At 68.5% G+C, this 16,027-nt stretch overlaps 4 protein-coding genes across 4 annotated transcripts in view; 1 reads left to right on the top strand and 3 right to left on the bottom strand.

Annotated features, from left to right (window-relative positions):
- Nucleotides 1–1,739, top strand: part of CHLNCDRAFT_137502 (hypothetical protein) — a gene marked incomplete at both ends in the record, with an annotated part of 5,633 nt that extends 3,894 nt beyond the window's left edge. The window contains 3 exons of the mRNA XM_005845172.1: nt 38–360; nt 1,033–1,168; nt 1,269–1,739. Coding sequence (XP_005845234.1) covers nt 38–360; nt 1,033–1,168; nt 1,269–1,739 — 930 coding nt within the window. The remainder of the gene's footprint in view (nt 1–37; nt 361–1,032; nt 1,169–1,268) is intronic.
- A 300-nt stretch (nt 1,740–2,039) lies between these two features.
- On the bottom strand, nt 2,040–5,710 carry CHLNCDRAFT_137501 (hypothetical protein; the record flags this gene model as incomplete). The annotated part of the gene is made up of 12 exons (XM_005845055.1): nt 2,040–2,258; nt 2,405–2,518; nt 2,644–2,730; nt 2,769–2,879; nt 3,140–3,228; nt 3,457–3,584; nt 3,863–3,972; nt 4,151–4,233; nt 4,379–4,476; nt 4,735–4,834; nt 5,018–5,203; nt 5,545–5,710. 12 exons carry the CDS (start codon nt 5,708–5,710, stop codon nt 2,040–2,042), a joined length of 1,491 nt encoding a protein of 496 aa, XP_005845117.1.
- Nucleotides 5,711–6,058: 348 nt separating this feature from the next.
- CHLNCDRAFT_32356 (hypothetical protein) lies at nt 6,059–13,229 on the bottom strand. Its single transcript, XM_005845054.1, has 21 exons — nt 13,099–13,229; nt 12,927–13,010; nt 12,714–12,806; nt 12,457–12,565; nt 12,058–12,198; nt 11,786–11,904; nt 11,391–11,550; nt 10,959–11,057; nt 10,561–10,748; nt 10,330–10,415; nt 9,963–10,059; nt 9,563–9,694; nt 9,096–9,303; nt 8,767–8,852; nt 8,363–8,489; nt 7,858–8,007; nt 7,491–7,642; nt 7,149–7,267; nt 6,956–6,966; nt 6,738–6,812; nt 6,059–6,628 (listed from the first exon to the last, which is right to left on the bottom strand). The coding sequence occupies exons 1-20, from the start codon at nt 13,201–13,203 to the stop codon at nt 6,778–6,780; spliced, it is 2,301 nt and encodes a 766-aa protein (XP_005845116.1). The 5' UTR covers nt 13,204–13,229; the 3' UTR covers nt 6,059–6,628; nt 6,738–6,777.
- A 371-nt stretch (nt 13,230–13,600) lies between these two features.
- Nucleotides 13,601–15,382, bottom strand: CHLNCDRAFT_137499 (hypothetical protein; the record flags this gene model as incomplete). Its single annotated transcript, XM_005845053.1, has 8 exons — nt 13,601–13,757; nt 13,889–13,981; nt 14,133–14,211; nt 14,383–14,457; nt 14,582–14,701; nt 14,823–14,858; nt 14,952–15,031; nt 15,150–15,382. 8 exons carry the CDS (start codon nt 15,380–15,382, stop codon nt 13,601–13,603), a joined length of 873 nt encoding a protein of 290 aa, XP_005845115.1.
- Nucleotides 15,383–16,027: the final 645 nt, after the last annotated feature.

Genomic DNA, 16,027 nt, shown 5'->3' with positions numbered 1-16,027 from the left:
TGCTGTGAGCGATGACGTGCTGCTGCTGCCGCCGAAGCGCGGCAAAGTGGGCAAGCAGCTGGGCCGCAACCGCATCGTGTGCCGCGTGGTGGAGATCAAGCGGCCCTTTGGCGTGACCATGTACCGGCTGCGGAGCGGAGCTGGAGTGGTGGAGGGTATGCATCAGGCCAGCAGGCTATCTAAGGCGCCACCCAGCCTGGCCAGCGAGCTGACCTTCAGCGGCACGGCGCAGCGAGGAGTGCCTGTGGTGTCTCTCAATGTGGCGATGGCGGCGCAGCCCGGCGGCGGCAAGGCAGCCGTGCGCTGCGGCTGCCGCGGCGCCTGCACCCGGAACTGCAGCTGCAAGAAGAATGGTGCGCGGTGTGGGCGGCACTGTGGCTGTATAACCGGTAAGGGTGGCAATTGCAAGAACCATTGAAAAAGTGTGCCTTGTACGCTTTGCCGTCTCCGCTGGAAGGTGCTGCCGCCTGTGGCGGCTTCATATTTCCTGTTCATTTCTGTTGTTCGGTCTCTCTGTTCGTGTTGGTTGGCTTGTAAGAGTTGTATTTCTGACGCTAGAGAGGTGAGATGACAGCGGGAGCGTTGAAGCGTGCATGCCATCACGTGTGCAAGCAGCCCCGCTCCGCCCCGCTCAACCCTCAAACAGGGCTATATGGGGTCAGTTCACGTATGGGAGGGGAGCGCCGCGCGGGCTGCCAGGAGGGAGCGGGGGCGGGGGTTGCCCAATCGGGAGGGTGCCACATCAGGGGGCAACACATGCACGATGCAGCATTGCCCGGCCTGCTTGGTGCTTGCAAACGCAGCTGCCGGCATGCTGCCACCCACCGGCATCCCAGCTGGCCCGCCCTGTGCAGCTGCCACGCCTATCCAGCCTGTCCCTGTGGGACTGTCCCCTCACGATACTGCCCTCGTGCGTCTGCCGGCTGACAGGGCTCAGGTGGGGTCTGCAGGGCAGGGCAATGCCGTGCACCACAGCTTTGCTAAGCCCATGCGCTCCTACATTCATGCGTCCTGTCGTTCTGCTGCGCGCAGGGCGCTGGATCTGGGGCAAACCGAGATCAGGCAGCTGCCCAGCGGGCCGTACCTGGGCGGGCTGAAGACGCTGCTGTTGGAGGGGCACCGCATGACCCGCCTGCCGCCCTCGCTGCGCGATGCTGCACAGCTGGAGGTGAAGAGGGCACCGCTTGCTGTCCCTCCTCTTTGCCGGCTGCGTATCTGCCCGGCTCTGTTCTTGCCCAATCTCCTGCCAGCCTGCGCTGCTGCTGCAGGTGCTGGACTTGGGACGGCTCGTGCCTGGATCATGGTACCCCTATGAGCGCAACAACAAACCCAGCCCCGGGCTGGCTCTGACATTTGACGATGTGGCCATCCTTGCGGGCATGCGCAGCCTGCGGTTGCTGTGCGGCGCAGGCGGCGTGGGGCCCTTCTTCAACTTCATCTTTCCACAGCTGTACGTGTCGAATCGCTGCCTGAATCAGCTGCCCCAATTTGTGCCCAGTGGATGGGACCGCGGCATCGATGCTGAGCTGGTCCTTCAGGCTGCTGGCATGAAGTTCCAGGTTGCTGGCATGAAGTCCCAGGCATTTGTGTCCAATTTTGTGGAGGAGTTCCCGACCGCCGCGGCCCAGCTGCAGGAGGCGCTGCACAATATTGGGGCCGGTCCGCTGCAGAGTATGCAGCGGTTGGTTGAGGCTCTTCGAACGGCCTTTGCCGCTGCCACCCATGAGCCCGTAGCATGAGGCCACACACTGCCACTCCCCACCACTCATGCCGTTCGCTATGTCTTCCCTGCTCCTGTGCCTGTAATGTTTGGACAGCCAGCTGAATCCATTTTGCGCATGCACCACCGTAGCGTCTTCCCTGCCTCACCGTGAGGCGCAGCACCAGCACACCAGCATGTCAGCAGTGTGAGCTTACCAGAGTCAGCAGGAAATGAGTGGAAATGAGCAGGAAGGAGCAGCGGAGGAACCAGGGGTGCACAGGAGCTGCGTCGGGCCGCGCCGCCGAGCGCTCCCCCTCATGAGATGAGGGTGAATGGATCAGAGGATCTTGGAGCGCGGCCGCGGCTGCTGCCGCTCCACATGCAGCTTCTCGTCTGCCGTCAGCTCACGCTGGCTGCCATCGGGCGCCGACACATACGGCTGCCGCTCGCCGCTGCGCGCCGCCTTGCCCAGCGGCTGCACCAGCAGGCCCCAGCCGCCCTCGGGCCGCTTGGGCGGGTGCTTCTTGCGGCTGCTGCGGCTCAGGCTGGCGCCCGTCTGCAGGACGAGCATGCGGGAGGCATGAGCTCAGCCGCCACAAACCCAGGCCCAAAAAATTCACGGCAGCAGCATGGCAGAGGCAAACCCCCGTGCCAGGCAGCGGTACGCAGCTATGCGGCGGTACCATGCGGCGGTACGCCCACCTTGCCCAGGTTGTAATCCAGGCTGCGCCTGAACTCCGCCACCAGGTGCTCCTCCTCCTTCTCAGCCAGCTCCTGCTCAAGCGCCTCCTTGTCCATGCCCGCCGCCGCCAGCAGCTGCAGCGGGACGGGCGGGAGGGGCGACAGGGGGCAGTCGAGCCGCTGCATGAGGGTGCCACCGCCACACGACGCATGCGCCCTGCCACCTCGCTCTCTGCCGCAGCCGGCCGCCTGCCTCGCACCCCAGCTCCCAGCCCCGCGGCGCCAGCGCCCAGCCCAGCACCCTGCAGCGACAGCACTTGCAGCAGCACCGCAGGCGGCCCCAGCGCCTGCAGGATGCAGGATGTGGGTCGGCCCCAGCGCTCACCTCCTGCGTCACCTCCACGCTCATGTCCTCGGGCTCAATCTCGTCAAACGGCTTGCCTACCCGCTTCTCCAGCAGGGCCGCCAGCCGCCCTGCCTCCGCTTCCGTCAACTCCTGCGGACGTTGATGGAGACAACGAGAGCGAGTGTGTGTGAGTGTGTGTGTGTGTGTGTGCGCGCGCAAGGGGCGAGGCACGCTGCCGGGGCGGCTGTGTGTGGCGGCGCGCCTGCCGCTGGCGCCTGCGCCGCCTGCTGTGGCCCCACCTGCAGGTGCCCACCCTCCCTATACCTCTGCTCCACACCCAGCCGGCCAGTCAGCCAGTCAACCACACCTGCTCAGCGCCCCCTAACACACGCTCTCCCTCCCCGGCCCACCTTGAAATTGGGGAAGGAGGGCAGCACGACATGGTGCCACTCCCCGCTGCCCACCACATGATGCGCCCCAAACTCATCCTCCAACGCCTCTGCACGACGCAGGCGGGAGGGCGGCGCAAGGCAGGTGGGCGGCGCAGGGCAGGCAATCAGGCCGGCGGGCGGGCGGACGCAGCGGGGCGCCGGCACGGCGCCGCAGGGCCCAGGCAAGCACCAGGCAGGTCGGCTGGGGACACTCCAGGCTGGCCAAGCCGCCAGGCAGGTCGTGCGCAGCATGCGCTCGGCCCCCGGGCAGCCACCCGCCGGTGGTCTCCCCCCACCTGCCAGCTCTGTGTGCAGCTTGATGCCCGCCTGGCGCGCAGCATGCTCCCGCTCCTTGAGCGCCACGATGGCCATCACCCGCTGCTGCCGGATGCGGAAGTGCTCGGCCAGCGCCGGCACCTCCCACCTGCGCGCAAAGGCACACCAGCAGGCAGGCGGGCGGGTGAGCGGCGGGAGCGGAGCGCAGGCCCGGAGGATGCGGCGGTGGCGGCGGCAGATCAGATCAGGTCGGCCCACACCCTCCTCCCGAACACATTTCCCTGGGCCAAGCCCTGGCCTCTAGCGCAGCTGCAGCCGCCGACAGGCAGGCAAGCAGCCAAGCCCGCCATCACAAGCCCCAGAACAGCCCCACCAGCAAGGCCCCAGCACCTCCCTCCCTCCCTCCCTCCCTCACCCCTCCCTCACCCCTGCTTGGCATGCATCTCATACATGAGCTCCTTGGCCTCCTCGCTCAGCAGCGCATTCTTCCAGGGGTCGGCCGCCCGCCCCTCAGTCAGGTCCACGCCCCAGTTGATCTGAGGGCAACGGGGTGCGGGGGAATGGCGGCGAGGCGGCGCGGGATGAGTGAGGCTTTGTTTTGGGGAAGCGAAAGCAAGCAGCGAAGAGCGCAGGAGCGCCGGCCGCCCCTCCTGCAGCAGCTCGGCTGGGCAGCTAGGGTGGCCACCCCCCGCCACTCCCCCCACCCCCACCCACCATGGGCGTCTCCTCATCCACCTCCAGCACCTCCCAGGGCAGGCGCCCCGGTGGCGCGACGTTGACCGTGGTGCTGCGGGTGCCTGCAGCAGGGCGGGACCACGGTTGGCATGTGTATGCACGCACACACGCGCGCGCATGTGTGTGCATGTGTGTGCGTGCAGCCTCAGCATAAGCGTGCTGGACGCGACAGCGCGCCCGCCCCGTGCTGCCCACCCACCCACCCACCGTCCAGCACTTCGTGCAGCCCCTCGGCCAGCCCTTGCAGCAGGTCCCGGTCAAACTCCTCCAGGCTGTCCACCTCTGGGTCGGCCTCGGGCGCTGCCCTGCACGCACAGCAAGCGGCACGTCAGGCAGTGGGCCCGGGCGGCTGCTGGCACCGCACCCGCTCCTCCGTGGCTGGCGCGACAGCCGCTCCAGCTGGATGGCACTGGCTGCCGGGCATGGCTGCGCCTGCCAGCGGGCCGAGAGGGCAGCCAGTGGGCCCCTCGCGTCCTTCATCTCCTCTTCCGATGGCTGCTGCTGCTGCGGTACCGGCCTGCGGTACCGGTGGCCCTGGCTGGGCAGGGCAGGCAAGCACTCACATGAAGTACAGGTCTAGCGCCTCCAGTACCAGGCGCAGGTGGTCCTCTATGGGGCTGTCGGGGTCGTTCCCCAGCGCCTCCATCACCTCCTCTTCCGTCACTGCAGCGCACGGCAGCAAGGCGCGGGCAGGAGGGCGGTACACCACGCTCAGATCCGGAGCTGCCAGCCTGCCGCTGTGGCCTCCGCAGCAGCCCGATGCCCGGTGCGTGCGTGCCAGTCGTCTCCCGTGTGCGCTGGCGTAGCCGCGGCGGCGCCAGAGGCGCTGCCGCCGCTCCCACCCACCCTGGCCGCTCTCTATCCGCTCCACCACATCCGCCAGCTTCTCAAAGATGCTGTCCGCCTCGTCGGGGTCGTCGGGCGCCGCCTCCAGCGCCGCCGCCAGCGCCGGGGAAACGGCTGTCTGGATTTCCCACCCCGCCGCGGCGTTCATCTCCACCTCCTCGTACAGCTGCTCCTCAGGCGACAGGACTGCATGTTGGGCAGGAACAGGGAGGGCGCAGCACCGAGCGCGGTGGGCAGGCAGCAGCCAAAAGCAACAGGCAGGGATGGTGGTGCAGCAGCAGCGAGGTGGATGGTGCATTGGATGCTGCAGCAGGGTTGCAGCGCTTGGTTGCGGCTGAGAGGGGTAAAGCAGCCTGGAGAGAACCGAAGGTGTGCAGGGGACTCCGCCAGGCGGCGGCGGCGGCAGGCGGTGGCGGCGCCCCAAGGCTCACCCGGCGGACGAGTGGGCACGCGGTCGGCGGGGTCATCTGCAAGTGCCCTTCTCTTTGCCGCGCCTGCCCGTCCAGCTTTTGGGTTCCCTCCTGCACCCTCCTCATCGCTGTCACTATCGCTGCTGGCCGGCCCGGCCCGGCGCCGCGCCTCTAGCGTTGCTGACAAGTGGAGGGCCGCTCCCTGCTGCAATGCCGCAGACTGCCGGCTCGACAGCCGCAGCGTCTGCGCCAGGCAGCCCGAGAGCCGCTGCAGCACTGCCATCGGCCACCCGCCAGCGCTACGAGCCCAGTGGCTCCCAAGTTGATGGCTGGCAAGCCGGCAAAGACGTCACACAAGCCAAGCAGGGCCTCGCTCCAGCATGCAGCGTTTGCTGGCGGGCACTTGGCTGCCCGGGCAAACAATTAAGAGGCAGATGGCGTGGAAAATGTGCAGAAATGGTCCGATGGCGCTTGCTTTATCATGCCGCGCCTGCTGTGTCGCCTCGCCAGGCGGCACCACCGCCCGCCGCAGTCTGCGCCTCCCATGCCAGCGCCTGTGATGGCCCACCTTCCAGCCTAGTGTGCCTGCCTGCCTGACCTGCCAACCCCAAAGCCCATGTCTGTCAGCACGCACACATGAGTTTGTTGCAAATCGAATGGCCGCGCCGCGCGGCTGGCGAGCGGGCGGCCAGACACTTCAGCAATTCCTGTCGCAAAATCACCACAGACCCAAGGACAAGCAAAACACGCTAGGAGCACGAGGCCGCAATCAATGCTATACGACACAGGACCAGATTTGGGGGTGGGGGGTGTGAGTGAAAAGAGGCGACGAGGGGGAAGAGACAAAAAGCAAGGGAGCATCAGGCAACAGTGCGCTCGCACGCACGCACAGGCGCGCGCTGCACACACGTGCACAGAGCAAATTAAACACTCCACAACAAAACCAGCCGGGTAGGCGTGTGAGGGAGGAAGCTCTCGCGCGCCGACCCGGGGAAAGAAGGAAGGGAAGGATCGGGGTTCATCCTCTGGGGCTTATCTCCCAGCAAGGCTGCGGTGCGGTGCTTCGCTCACATATGAGTGATAAAGGCGGGACAGGACCGCCGGTGGGTGGCTGGGTGGGGTGGGGTGATGGAAGCATGTAGTGCGGATAGCGCAGCGCCGGGGCAGCGCGCCGCCATCACGTCGCCAGAGGCGTAACAACCTGCGGTTTGGGAACAATACAATGGGTGGTGAGGTTGGAAAGCTGATGGGATGACCAGGTATCAGCATGACGCAAGAAAGCGACAGCCATCTCCACCCATGCCACCCACCTAGTCACTCTCGCCATGCGCCCACAAGCCCTCGAGCTCATCACTTGTGGCCGAAGAACTGGAAGATCAGGCCATCTGCACACGATACGAAGGAATGACATGGTGAGGCGAGGTAATGACGCACTGCTTGCCAGTGCAGCGCTGTCCTACATCCACACACATCAGCGCCCACAAAACACACACACCCACACCAAACCAACCAGTCAGCCCAAACTTACTCTTAGTGTGGCTGACAAAAGTCGAGTGGCGGTGGCGGTGGATGGGGAGGCGGAGGCAAGGAGGAGGGCAAGAAAGGGAGGGTCAGAGAATGACAAGGAGCGCAGCGTGCATGTCGTGGTGCACAACGTGCGCAAACCACCGGCGCCACACCACGAGGCCAACCGCCGCAGCACCGGCCCACACCCCACTCACGCCAGGAAGAAGGGCGCCAGCACCAGCGATTCGACGGCCATAAGCTTGATGAGGATGTTGAGGGAGGGGCCGGAGGTGTCCTTGAGCGGGTCGCCCACGGTGTCGCCGATGACGGCAGCCTGTGTGCGAGAGAGGGGGGGGCAGCCCAGCGAGAGGCGGAGCGTTCACGAAAGATGACACACAGAGCGCGCAGCGTGCACAGCATGCGCAGAATGTGCACACCACCACCATGGCATGAAGCACAAGGGTACATGCCCCCGAAACCCTCGCGCACGCCTCGCCGCCACTGCACACAACACCCCCCGCCAAGACCCCCTTGCCCCCACCACCACCACACCCCACCTTGTGGCAGTCGGAGCCCTTGCCGCCCAGCTCGCGCGCGTGGTCCGAGGCGCCGGCCTCAATGTACTTCTTGGCGTTGTCCCAGGCGCCGCCGGTGTTGGACATGGACACGGCCATCTGCACGCCGCTCACCAGCGCGCCCGCCAGCACGCCTGCAGGGAGCCAACAGGAGAGGGGGAGGGGCGAGGGGCAAGGTGAGGACCCTGGGACGCGGCGGCTCGCAGCAGCAATGTGTGCGCTGCGAGGCGATTCAACGCAGGGGCGGCGCGTTGCGCTGCTGGGCCCAGCAGCCTCCATCAAGGGCCGGCCGCTGCCGCCGCCATGCGCCGTGCGCCGTGCGCGGCGGGTCGTCGCCCCGCGCCCGCACCTGCCAGGGTGCGCACGCCGAACAGGGTGCCCACGATGAGCGGGGTGCCCATGACCAAGAAGCCGGGGGGGATCATCTCGGAGATGGAGGCAGCGGTGGAGATCTCCACGCAGCGGCGGTAGTCGGGGCGCGCGGTGCCCTCCATCAGGCCTGCGGGAGGGGTGAGTGGGGCGAGGGGGGTGAAGGGGGTGAGCGAGGCGAGGCGGGGGAGCGGTGAGGTGGAGGTATGCGGTTGGGCGGTAGCGGTGGGAGCGGCAGGTGCCGAGCAGGAAGCGCCGGGCGGCCGGCAGCAGGCCTGCGCGCCCACGCAGGCACCGCCGCCCAGGTTGCCGCCCAGCCTCTTTCCGCGGCGCAGGCCTGCGCGCCCACGCTGCCAGACCGCAAACAACAGACGGCCCCGCACGCGGCGGCAGCCCCGGCAGCGAGAGCCCTCGCGCCCCCTCCCTGCGCCACCAGCAGCCCCAGCAGCAACCCCGGCTGCCCCCTTCTCCCATGCGCCGCTCACCCGGGATGGTGTTGAACTGGTTGCGCACCTCCTCCACCATCGCCAGCGCCGCCTTGCCCACAGACTTCATGGTCATGGCTGAGAACCAGTAGGGCAGCATGGCGCCCACCAGCAGGCCGGAGAAGACCTGGGGGAGGCGGGGCGGGGGGGAGGGCGGGGAGGGCACACAGGAGGTAGGGGTAGGGTGAGCAGGTGCCAGGCTGGAAGGTGGCCGCCAGCGGGCAGAGCCATAGGCGCACACCGAGGTGCGCAGGCACGGCATGCGCCGGCTGTGGCCCTGCTGCTGCTGCTGCTGCGCCAGCGGTCCCTACTGCCGAGCGCCGGCCGGCCGCCTCCAGGAGCGGAAGGCAGCCCAGCAGCCAGGCAGCCAGGCAGCCAGCCAGCCCCGCCCCGCCCCGCCACACCTCTGGGTCCAGGATGGATGAGTCGAGCATGGAGATGCCGGCGCGGGTGACGTAGGCGCCAAACAGAGCCAGGGACACCAGGGCGGCTGCAGGGTGGGCGGCGCGGGCAGGGGAGGGGAGGGGAGGGGAGGTCAGGTCAGTCTACGGGCACCAGGCAGGGCGCGCGGCGCCGCGCGGGGCGCGGCGGCGCAGCGCAGGGGCGGCTGGCATGGCTGGCACGCAGCCAGGGGTGTTTCAAAACCACACAGGCGCACGCACGGCGCCCCGCGCGCGCCCGCCCTGCCTCCCCCGCCCATGCGCAAGACAACACACGCGCGCAGGAGGCGCACCCGAGCCGATGGCAAAGCCCTTGCCGATGGCGGCGGTGGTGTTGCCAGCGGCGTCCAGCGCGTCGGTGCGCTCGCGGATGTCCTCGCCCATGCCCGCCATCTCGGCGATGCCGCCGGCATTGTCGGAGATGGGGCCATAGGCGTCAATGGCCAGGCAGGTGGCGATGGTGGCCAGCATGCCCAGCGCGGCGCACGCGATGCCGTACATCTGCGGGAGAAACAAGGGAACGGGCGGGAGGAAAGCAGGAGGAGGTGGGAGGAATGCGGGCGGGCGTGAGGCAGGGAGACGGAGCGCCGTGCCGCGACGCCGCCGGCCTGTGCCCCCCGCGCCGCGGCAGCGCGTGGCGGCGGCAGCCCGGCTGGCCCCAGCCGGGCTTCGCTCATGGTGTGTTGACACGCGGAGTCGGCGCCGCCGCGCAGGCCTCGCTGCCTTGCTGCTACCATGGTCTCCCCAGCCCCCGCCTCACGTGCGCCAGGGAGAAGCCGGTGAAGATGGCGACTGCGATGATGATGCAGGGGATGATGGCAGACTTGTAGCCCAAAGCCAGGCCAAAGATGATGTCGGTGGCGGCGCCGGTGCGGCACGCGTCGGCCACATCCTGCGGGGTGCGGCGGGGAGGCGGGGCGGGGCGGGGAGGGGCTGGTGAGGCGGCGGGAGCTGGGAGGGAGGCAGGGAGAGGAGGATGGGGCTGGGGCGCATGGGAAGACGCGGGTCAGGATGGCCGGCCCCGGCCAGGCGAGGCGGCACGCTGGGTGTGACCTCGCCCCAACACCCACCCACGCCGCAGGCGCCGGCGCCCCACCACCCCACCCACGCCACGCAGCCCAGGTCCACCCACGCCAACACACCCCCGCCCCGCCGCCCACCTGCACGGGCGTGAAGCGGTTGGATGTGTAGTACTCGGTGACCAGGCCGATGATGAGGCCGCCCCACAGGCCCGCCGCCACGCAGAAGAACATGTGCCTGCGGGGGTGGTGGTGGTGTGGGGGCGGGCTCAGAGGCGGGCGCAGAGGCGGGCGCAGGACAGGCGGGGACCCGGTGAAGCCAAGGGATCCGGTGAGCCAAGAGGAGGGCGGGGCTTGGGGTGCGGGGCTGGGCGAGCGGCACCGCATGCCAGGAGGAGCAGGCCGGGGCTCCCTGACGCGCAGCCCGCAGGCGCGTTGCGGCGGCGGCGGCGGCGGCAGGCCCCGGCCCGGCCGGCGCGCCTGCCGGCGGGGAGCGCCTCGCCCTCACCAGTTCTTGACCACGCGGTCCGGCTCCTCAGAGAAGATGCCGGTGAACTCGGCGGGCAGGGCGCAGACGGAGATGACGTAGACGACCTGGGGAGGAGGGAGGGTGGGAGGGGAGGAGGGAGGGTGAGGTGCGTTGAACGGGTGTGGGGTGGCAGTGTGGATAAGGCTCGGGTGCTGCGGAGGCCCCCGCCTCGCTGCCTGCCCGCCTCCTGCCGCGCGCCCAGGCCCTCACCGGGGTCATGACCAGGGTGGACACGATGAGCTGCATCTTGAGGGTGGACTCGATCTCGGAGACGACGCGCGCAGGCTTGAGGTCGGTGGCAATCAGGGTGGTCAGAACGCACACCACGATGCCGGAGCCGGTGATGAGCAGCGGGTAGCACATGCCCACCCACGAGTGGCTGGCGCCCAGGGAGGAGACTGAGGGGAGGGGGAGGGCGGGGGAAGGGAGGGGTGAGGGGTGCAGGGTGAGCGCGGGGCGAGGGGAGGCGACAGCAAAGCGGCCTGGCGGGGTCGGCGCCGGGGCGACGCCGGGGAGCGCGGCGCGGGATGCAGGCCGTGCCGCGCGCTGCGTCGCGCCCTGCTGCATGCGCCGCGCGGCGGAGCGGCGAGGGGCGGCAGGGGACGCACCTGAGGAGACGACCAGGGCGGCGCAGGTGGACTCGGCAAAGGAGCCAAACAGGTCGGCGCCCATGCCGGCAATGTCGCCCACGTTGTCGCCCACGTTGTCTGCAGGGGAGGGGCGGGGGCGGGGGCGGGGGCGGGGGCAGGCCTGGTGAGAGGCAGGGCGAGTGGTAGGCCACAGGAGAGGCAGCAAGGGCCTCTGCCTGCAGCGGGCTTGCCGGGCCCAGAGGCGAGCACAAGCACACGTCCGCCTACACACACTCACTCTCTCTCTCCCTCTCCCCACACACACCCGTCCTCTCTCTTTCTCTCCACACACACACACACACACACACTCCCTGTACACACACACTCTCTCCACACACAACCAAGCACCCCCGCACGTTGCACACGCCAGGCATAGGCTGCCCGCCAGGCCCACAGCCCGCCCCCCCTCACCCGCGATGACGGCCGGGTTGCGCGGGTCGTCCTCTGGGATGTCCTTCTCCACCTTGCCCACCAGGTCGGCGCCCACGTCGGCGGCCTTGGTGTAGATGCCGCCGCCCACGCGGCCAAAGAGGGCAATGGAGGAGCCGCCCAGACCGTAGCCGGTGATGGCCTGGGGGGGAGGCGGCGGGGAGGAGGGTGGGTGAGGTGGTAAAGGAGCGGGTTGGGGACGGGCTGGGAGCTGGGGACGCGTGCTGCGGCAGGCGGCGTGAGGAGGTGCGGCCCGACGCTGCGACAGGCGCCCGCTCCGGCCAGATGGAGGCACAGCTGCCGCGGCGCGCGTGCCCCGTCCGGCTGCCAGTAAGGCACCAGCGCCCGCCGCGCCGCCGCCAGCACCAGCGCCGCACCTCGTACAGGCCCTCCCAGTCGTCGCCAAACACCTTCTTCAGCACCAGCAGCAGCACGAAGAGCACCAGCAGGGCGTTGCCGGCCAGCAGGAAGCCCATGACGGCGCCGGAGCGGAAGGCTGCGCGCAGGCAGGCAGGCAGGGCAGGCAGGCAGGGATGAGGCAGGGACAGGTGGTGGGGAAGCCTCCAGCCACAAAGACCTCGGCGGACCCTTATCGGAGCCCGCCGCACCAAGGCAGGGGCCGAAGGGCCAGGGCGGCCCGAGTTCTCACCGGCCATGAAGGCGGGGGCGATGCCCTTGCGCGCCTCCAGCGCGGTGCGGGCGTTGGCGTAGGTGGCGATGGCCATGCCCAGGTAGCCAGACAGGATGGAGGTGACGGCACCCACGATGAAGGTCAGGGTGGAGAAGGCGCCTGGGGGCGGGCGGGGCGGGGAGCGGGGCAGCGGGGAGAGCAGCGGCGGGCAGGGTGAGGAGCGCAGGGTGTGCGGGGGGTTGAGTCATCCCCGCACGCCGACGGCCGGGGCTGGGCGCCGGGGCCGGCCGCCGGCGAGGGCGTGGTGCGGGGGCTGGGGACGGCGCGTGCAGCGGCCGCCTGGGTGCCGTGCTGCGCGGCATGGAGGCTGTGCTGGGCCCCCACACCTCCGCTGCAACGCGGGTGCTGGGCGCTCACCGTTGTAGATGGCGGGGGCGCGCAGCACGCCCTTGTCGTCTTCCTTCCACTCAGTGGAGAAGCCGTCCTGGGAGCTCAGCAGCACGAAGATGAGCACCGAGAAGGCACCCTGCACGCAGGCGATGGGATGGGCAGGCAGGCAGCACGGGGTGGGCCTCGAGCTGTGGCGGCGGCGGGTGGACGGCGGGTGGACGGCGGCCCGCGGCTGTGGCTGGAACCCATCGCCTGCATCGCCCAGGCCCGCCTTGCCGCCTCACCATGAAGCCGCTGACATACTTGTACTCGGTGTAGAGGAAGCTGTTTGCTCCCTCGCTGATGGCGGCTTGCAGGTCGGCAGCCTTCTCCTCGATCTGCGGGTGGAGGGTTGGCATCGGCTCAATCATCCCGCTGCACGGCTGCTGGCAGCGACAGCCACAGCCGTAGCGGCAGCCAGCGGCATGCACTCCGCCTCATCACGTGCCGCGCCCCACCTCCGACTCTCCACGCTGCTCCTCCTCCAGCAGATACTCCCGGCCATTCTCGGACCGCACGCCAGCGTTGCCGCGGACCTTGATCTGCACAGCCGCCGGCATCATGGCAGCAGTGAGCAGGGCGTCATCGCGCTGTGCGGCCTCCCCCGAGCCATAAAGCCCACCCCCTCACCTGGGCAACCCGCCGCCACAGGAAGATGGCAAAGAGGATGCCGATGACGGCCGAGATGGGGATGGCCGCTGAAACGAAGGCCGCCGAGAAGACGGTGTCGGCCATGATTGCGAGTCTCCCACCAGCTCCAGTCAAAGAAACAGGCCGAGCAGGCTGGGTTATGCGCCCTATAGGATGCTGCGAGATGGGTGAGTTGGCGTGCCACCGCAGATATGGAGCCCCCTCACCCGCATTCCAGCATCCTGCGATCGCCTGGCTGTTGCTGCCCACGGGCGTCTCTGTAGAAGCCTGGAGAGCTGGGGTTGGGCAGGCTTGCCGGTGCTGGTTTCAATTGGCGAATTGACCCAGCCCCTCGAGTGCCACAGTGAGCAGGAGGGCACGCAGTTACAAAACCGGATCGATCAGCGCTGGAGCTGGCCCGCTGGCTGACGAGCACCCTGTCGCCGCCACCGCCCGCCGCCGCCAACTGCCGGCAGGCGTGTAAGCAAAGTGACTCCACCGTTTAGGCAAGGTCAATCGTCGCCAGGCCCTCCAGCCGGCACCTCACGTAGCACAGCTCGTCGCCGTCGGCCTGCAGCCACGCAGCCTGCCATTCCGTGGGCACAAACATGGCGCCGCCCGCTGCAGTGGTGCCGCCACCGCTTGGCCTGGCATCTATCCTGCAACGCTCAGGCCAGCGTGGACGAGCGGTATGCAGTGGGTGCTGACCCGGCAACACCTGTGCTCGCGCCAGCTAGCAGCCGTGCAGCAAGCCAGCTGGGCTTGCCAGCCCTGATCCGGTGCCACTCACGCCAGCAAGCGGTGGGCACCGTAGCGCACCACCCAAGGGAGGCGCTCCATGCCGCCACCCGGCAGCGCCCTGATGTAGTCGTCGGAGCGGAAGCTGCAGAGGGCGCGTGTAGGGGACAGCGGCCTCTTCTGATAGCTGTACCTTTGGTGGATACAAGGCCATCTGCCTCCAAGGCGTGTGGCAGCAGGCCCACGTACTCTCCACCCATGCTTGCCATGGCAGATTGCCACCAGCTGGCCAGTACCTGTTCACCAGGCCGTCATCGCCAAAGGCAAAGGTGCCACTGACTGTGATGCCCTGGTGCGTCAGCACGGCACGCGCCTCTGCAGCAGGGCAGCAGGGAGCAGCCGGGGGCTGCGGAGCTGGGTTACCGCATGCTTTGGTGCTTCCACACCATCAACACAACCTGTGCCGTGTTCCCTAACAGCACCCGCCAGCGGCAGGCAGCTGCACCAGTGGCTTCGCAGCACCAGCCGCCAGCGCTGCCAGCCCACCGCTGTCGGAGCCCGGCACCGCCTCCCACCGCAGCATGGCGCTGGGCAGCATGGCTCTCGGGGTCGCCGGCGTCTCTGCAGTTGTGCACGCAGCTGGGGGCTGTTGGCTTGCAGCGTGAGCTTGTTGGGCAGCACATGTAGCCATGCAGCAGGCGTGCACACTGTGCCGCGGGCTGGCCTGGCCTTCCCCTGGCCGCACCTGCCAGCCAGCGCACCAGCATCGCCCGGTCCAGCGCTGGGCCGCTCGCTGCGAGGCCGGGCAGCCAGCCCCAGAGGCGCCAGGCCATGCCGCCCTTGCCGCCCACGAGGCTGTCGCAGCCTGCGTGCGGGGTGGCGGTCAATTGGTGCCTGTGCCGGCCTTACCCAGGAGGGAGAGCCAGGGGCACCCCAGCGCCCCACGTGCCTGTCAGCCACATCAGCGGCTTGAATGTGCAGCGCACCGTCCAGCAGAAGGTCGGAACGAGCGGGCTGGTGCTCTGCAGGCAGCGGGGGCGGCACGGCTTCGGGGGCGCGCGCCCGGCGACGCAGCGGAATGCGACGCCAGCGGCGGTGGACAGCAGTGCCAGGACTGGCCTGAGTGGCGGTCATGCCCTGCCAGGGGCCAGTCGGCTCCAGCCGGAACTCCCCAACCTGGCGCCCCTTGACCACCCTGCGCCATGCACAGGGCAAGTGGGCAGCAAGGCTGGGTGCACTGCCGCCGCCCGCATGGGGCTGCTTCCCAGCGCAGTGGGGATTCCACAACAGGAGTGCATGCCCCATGCTCGTACGTGTACTGTTGAGCTCCGAATGCTGCGCGCTCCAAGTAGCGGCGGAGGCTGCGCGGCAGGTTTAGCAGCGGCTGCGGTAGGGCATCGCCGCAAGAGCTGGCTGCCACCGCGGCCACCGCCTCTGCCCTGACGGCGAGCTCCGCCTCCGCCTCCTTCGCGCCAGTCAAGCGGATAAGAAATTGACACGCTGCCCCAACAATCAGCGCCAGAGGCGCGAGCAGCCAGGTCCCCATGTCCCTCGAATGTTGTCTGACCACCTTCAACGTTGCGCTTGAATGTCGGAGAATGCTATGAATTGCACCTTTGCATGTGATTGAACGAGTGGAGCATGGCATAGTCGCTGCCGAGACTTGAAGGGTGGTGGGCTGGCGCCACGTCAGACCGTGCGCTGCGCAGCGGCGCCCGCCCTTCCTTGCGCTCTTCTTTCCCCTGGATTCCTTTTGTGTTGTCCCCTACCACCCCCCATGATCTTCCCCCCAGCTGACGGACCGTCTCCAGGCCCTCGCGCCCCTACCGCCACCAACACGACTACCGACGAGTTACACCTTGTGATGTCAACACCTGTGCATCAGGCCGGACAGGGAACAGAGCAGCAAGGCCAGCAGAGGGCTAGAGAGAAGAGAGCTAGGGAGAAGGTAAAAGTTGCGTTATTTTCCTGCGCAGCAGCTTTCAGCCGCGCACAACAGCGGCGTTCCAGCGGCGGCAGTGTGAGAGCGCGCCTCCTCAGGGGCACGCCTGCTGGTTAGTCTTGCTGGACCTGCAACAAGAATAATGGCAGGGTGAGATGATGAGCGTGGGGGTGGCTGTGGAGGGCAGCTGCACCTGCCCGCCTGCCTGGCTGCCTCTACGCAGGCCACGGGCGGGTAGGGCAGCATGCC

Source organism: Chlorella variabilis (genome assembly GCF_000147415.1).
Source record: "Chlorella variabilis unplaced genomic scaffold CHLNCscaffold_19, whole genome shotgun sequence".
NCBI classification, from domain to species: Eukaryota; Viridiplantae; Chlorophyta; class Trebouxiophyceae; order Chlorellales; family Chlorellaceae; genus Chlorella; species Chlorella variabilis.
Note: the sequence above shows the minus strand (reverse complement) of the source record. Positions and strands in the feature narration are given on the sequence as shown.